The sequence below is a fragment of the Homarus americanus genome, unplaced genomic scaffold (assembly GCF_018991925.1).
Source record: "Homarus americanus isolate GMGI-L3 unplaced genomic scaffold, GMGI_Hamer_2.0 scaffold20465, whole genome shotgun sequence".
NCBI classification, from domain to species: domain Eukaryota; kingdom Metazoa; phylum Arthropoda; class Malacostraca; order Decapoda; family Nephropidae; genus Homarus; species Homarus americanus.
The window spans coordinates 2412784-2417783 of NW_024756914.1; the positions used below are offsets into that span (position 1 = coordinate 2412784).

General features: G+C 43.8%; 2 protein-coding genes across 6 annotated transcripts in view; one reads left to right on the forward strand and one right to left on the reverse strand.

Annotated features, from left to right (window-relative positions):
• Nucleotides 1–5000, reverse strand: part of LOC121857217 (procollagen-lysine,2-oxoglutarate 5-dioxygenase 1-like) — a 26399-nt gene that overhangs the window by 20596 nt on the left and 803 nt on the right. The window lies entirely within an intron of this gene.
• LOC121857218 (guanine nucleotide-binding protein subunit beta-2-like) overlaps nucleotides 1566–5000 on the forward strand; it is a 15207-nt gene continuing 11772 nt past the window's right edge. The window contains exons 1-2 of one of the 3 annotated variants that reach the window (XM_042353170.1): nucleotides 1566–1670; nucleotides 3988–4094. In XM_042353170.1, the coding sequence (XP_042209104.1) occupies nucleotides 4026–4094 (69 nt within the window). In that variant the 5' untranslated portion in view covers nucleotides 1566–1670; nucleotides 3988–4025. Of the gene's footprint in view, nucleotides 1671–1703; nucleotides 1909–2559; nucleotides 2718–3987; nucleotides 4095–5000 lie in introns of those variants that run through there. The other 2 variants (XM_042353172.1, XM_042353171.1) reach the window with 2 other exon arrangements.

Sequence of the window (5000 nt, forward strand, 5' to 3'; positions counted from 1 at the left end):
ATATGTCTATCAACTTGTTCAAATTATAAACATACACACGTCCACCCCGTACACACACACACACACACACACACACACACACACACACACTAAACAGTATTTATTGGAGGATTTTGTTCATAGGCTCTACAGCGGAGTTTTATTTCAGGGAAATTTGTACAAGATTAGTTTATACACAAGAGAGGCTGTAAATTCCTTCCTGGCGTTAGGGATTTAATATTTCCTCTCTCAAGTTGTTAATATGTAGAAGATGATAGTAGTGGTGGTGATATTGGTGGTGATAAGCTGCGTTAGAGATGAGACTGAGGCATTTTTAGAACCCGGGAGTGCATTGGATAGACAGTGGAGAGGACGGGTCGGGGGCACGGGGGAGAAAATATCACTCAGTGGGTCAGTCAGTCAGCCAAGTGGCACCATGAAGCCAAAGAACCGGAATTTCATCGGATAATTTATCGACAATAAAATCTTGAAAGTTATACCCGTGACAAGAGAATTTCACCTTACTTCTGTGTCGTATTCTGGTGGACACAGGTCTCAGCCAGTGGTGGGAGGTGAGATACGCACCTTGTCCGTGACCAGGGGTGGAGGAGTGAGTGAGACGCGGTGTACGTGCGTGGCGCCATGGAATTGAACGACCCACACAGGGCTTCCCTCCCCACCTGCTGCTGACGGTGGTAGTGGTGGTGGTAGTAGAGTTGGTAGTTGTGATAGTGGTTGTTGTTGTTGTGGTGGTGGTGATTGTGGTAATAGTGGTAGTGATGGTGGTAGTAGTGGTGGTAGGAATGGTTGTAGTTGTGGTGGTACACATTACAGGTAAGACAAGAGAGACAACAGTGAGCTGGTTAGAACAGGTAGTGAGGACTGAAGAAGAAAGTGCAGAGGAGAGCAATAAACTGCCATACTGGATAATGACCTTGACCTTTGACCTCTTAATCCTATAAATAACTTCAGCTGTTGACATCCATACACACATACAGACAAACTGCACTGACCGCCCTCCTCACGTCACCACAAGGAAATATTATACGATTATCAATTAAGATGTAAGATTCAAGAGTCATTCCGTAAGATTCAAGTCATTCCGTAAGATTCAAGTCATTCCGTAAGATTCAAGAGGAATTATAGGGGAGGGGGTTAAGGGGGTGGGGGGAAGATCTTGTACCAAAACAGCAAGAGACCTCTGCAAGATATATATATTTGTTTTTGCAAGTTGTTCGGGTCGTCACTTTGCTTTTTCGGCGCCAACGACAAACACTCCACTAGCTGCCCGAACTAGGAAGCTCTCGCAAATTATTTCGACTTTTCGTGGGTCTTTCTACACGCGTTTAATCTTTCTCCCCACGAGCTGAAAATCAAAGCGTTCTCTTCTCTTGCAATGGTAAAGCAAAAAATATTCAGAACTGCAGAAAACTGGATTTAAAATGAAGAAGAGTTTGTTGAGTAGATGGAGGAGGAGGAGGTGGGGGTAAAGAGGAGGGGGGGAGGGAGGAGGTGGGGGTAAAGAGGAGGAGGTGGGGTAAAGAGGAGGAGGAGGTGTGCTGCACTAACAGGCTCCCACTAACAAGATGAATAAGATGACGCCCCGCAGCTCTCTTAGTGTTCCCACCCTCAGTTCCTCCCACACCCCTCACCTGAAGTGACTGTGTTCCCACCTACATCATTTATTCAGTGTAAGTACCGCCTCCCAGTCATAAAGTAACTGCATAGGGCCCAATCTTCAGTCATATAAAGTGAAACTAACAGGATTGAGTTCTGATAAGTGAGAGGATTTAAGTAATAGGGGTGTTGAAGTCTTTTAAGTGATGGCTTTTAAGTAGGCCAGATGGTATTTACTTAAGTGAGTGTTTGTGGAGACGTCAACCTTTACCAGGAGTGTGACTTGAGTCTGGATCTACATCATTTATAAGTGTAAGTAAATGCTTCAGTCTTCAAGTAATAATCACTCAAGTAAGCTCTAATCTTAAGTAAATTCATCCAGTAGGCTCCAGTCATAGTAAACCACTAAAGTAGGATACACTCCTTAAGTAATATCTAAAGTAGCTCCAATCTTAAGTAAACAAGGAACCAATCTCAAGTACAGACGGAATAGATTCTAATCTTTTAAGTAATTGCGCTACGATTTTTGAGTGGTTCTTGTAGTAGATTCCAATCTTAAGTAGGTCCAGCACTTGGGTAACGCTCTTACAATAGTGGACACACCTGTTAATGGCGGCGGTCCTTGTGGAAGTGACTTGTACTATCAGTGTGACCGTAAGTACCACCTCCTAGTGTTAACCCCTTGAGTACGATAACTGAGTACGATAACTTAACCCCTAGAGTACGATGCCAACGTAAGGAAATATGTGTGTATATTCAGAGGATTAAGACATCTTAATCAAGAGGTTCAGCCACTGTACTCAAGGGATTAGTCGGCATACAGAAGGGGTTACACGCACACACACAGCAGTACGAGGTGGTGACAGCCAGTGGAGTGGAGTTCTAACTCGAGGAAGTAAGTAGCTTGAGAGAAGAAGCCCCGGTGGTGCTTCTGACGAGGCACCCCTACCAACTCCCGCTTGACCTCCCGCTACCTCAAGTGACCTCCGCCACCACCTCTTACGACATTTCTCCACTAACTCAAGTGACCTCCCTACCACCACCACATTCAGCGACCACCACCCACCTCGAGCACCCCAACCACCTCTTATACCTGCTCCACCTTCTGTACCTTCGTCAGGGTAATTGTTCTGTCTTCCCTCGTTAATTGTGTTGATGCTGTCACCGTATAGACGTTCTTATAACTGAAACGTGTTTTATACAAGTATTACTAAAGTATTTCGTAGAATATGGTGTGCACGCGCGTGTGTGTGTGTGTCTGTGACAAGCAACACCACCCAGCACCTTTCTTTGTAACCGTCACTCAGCAGTAAGGAAAGATATTTACAAACTTCAGCCTTGGCGGGGCTTCTGAGAGAGAGAGAGACAGACAGACAGAAAATTGTGAGCCCGTGGAATAACCAAACAGAAAATGTTGTGACAGCACCAAGGACACATCAGCATCAAACCATACAACCAAAACAACCCCATACAGTATAACCAACCTGATCTAACCTGAAGATAATTAAAAATCATTTGATCATTATTATATTATTATATTTTGTTTCCTTGTATCATCCCAAGGCTAAGCAGAGACTTAGAGAACACAGTAGTGGAGTGACCAAAATAGATGAGTTACTGTGTCCGTTTTCTTTTATTAAAAATTAGTTTCGTTTTCTTTGATGTTAAATTCATGACAAACAAGGGTACATTTAATCTACTGGAATGCTTAAAGTAGCGAGATGAAAACTGATCACATCTCCAGGTATAAATAATATTGATTTCTGAAGGAGTTTTATTATTGAAAGTGTAGTGAAACAATTGTCGTTGTTATATAATATATGATTTAACTAAAATTTGGTGATTGAAAGCACACATATCCTCCCTCACATACATATACGAACATGAACACACACACACACACACACATACAGGATAACAACAACCTTCTCACTTCTCACCGAAACGAGAATCGAACCCAAGTTAAAATACTGACAGACAAACACGCTCCTTCTGTACTTTTCATACATGCAGGTGGGAACTGATATAACAGACCGTAAACTGTACATACAATTATGGAAAATGAAAGTCGTCTGTCTTCCGCACCAATCATAAACCCTGAGACTTGTGAACCTGTGCATTCGAGACATCACATGACCCAGTGCACCATTTATGGGCCTAAGAATGTGTGATGTCTCGGATTCAGAGGTTCATGGGTGTTGACAGAGAACTGGCTGGACTTATTTTCCGTGGCTGTACATGTGTGAGAAATATATTAGGCATCTCTCCTTTACAGACATGCCCTCTATATGGCCAAAAGTCACATGAACAACTAAAACATTTTATTCTTGCCTTGTGGCCATCTCCCTCAGGGCCTCCACTAATAACACCTCGCCTCCGTGTCCCCCACAGAGCACAGTAACGTCACCACCACCACCACAAGGAGGAGGATGCCGCCCAAGGACCCCGAGGCCGAGAAACTCAAGAAGGAGCTTCAGGATGCCATTGCCAAGGTCCAGGTAGGATGCAGAAGGATATTTTCTTGTCCCCATCATAAGAAAAGTAATAATACATAGAGACAAATCTATTCACCCCAACCTCTATTGATCTATTTATTTCTTAAAGAAAGTTAGTAAATAGTCGATAGAAAACAGAGAGAGAGAGGGAGAGAGAGAGAGAGAGAGAGAGAGAGAGAGAGAGTTACCACACAGCAAGCAACAGCAGGAGACGACCCAGTAACACATACATCATGCAACACACTTAGTCACTAGTCCTCTTAACCTGGTAACCATCGCACGACAGGCAGCTGGTGTTTGTGGCCAGACAAACATCTGTCACCCATAACAGCTGTTGTTGTGGTGGTAGGTGGTGGTAGTGGTGGTAGTAGAGATAGGTAATGGTTGTGGTATGAAATATATAGTTTAGGACAGGGCATTATGTTGGCTGATCGCTACTTAACTTGGCATTTAAGTCTTCCTGTTCTGATTATATTATGTGTTCACTGTTTACTAGTCTGTTGAGCCCACCACGTCCTAATGGGCCCCAACTTAACCTAAATAATGAACACTGGGGCCCAGTCTTACCCAGCCCCTATAGTTAGGTTAGGTTAGGTTGTGTGTGGTTGGGATAGCATAGGATGGGTGAGGTTGCGTTAGATGCAGTTAAGCTTAGGTATAGGTTAGGTTAGGTTAGGTTAGGGCCTAATAGGACTGGGGCCCATTTGACATACAACCCTCAGACGTAAGAACCACCCCCTAGTGACCCATTTGACGAGGAGTTTTAGTAGTTTGGTGAGTAATGATTATGGTAATTATTCCTTGGCCTTGTTGTTGTTGGGCGGTTGATGACCAAGATGGTGGAGAGAGAGAGAGAGAGAGAGAGAGAGAGAGAGAGAGAGAGAACAATACAACAATGAGCTTCCGTTC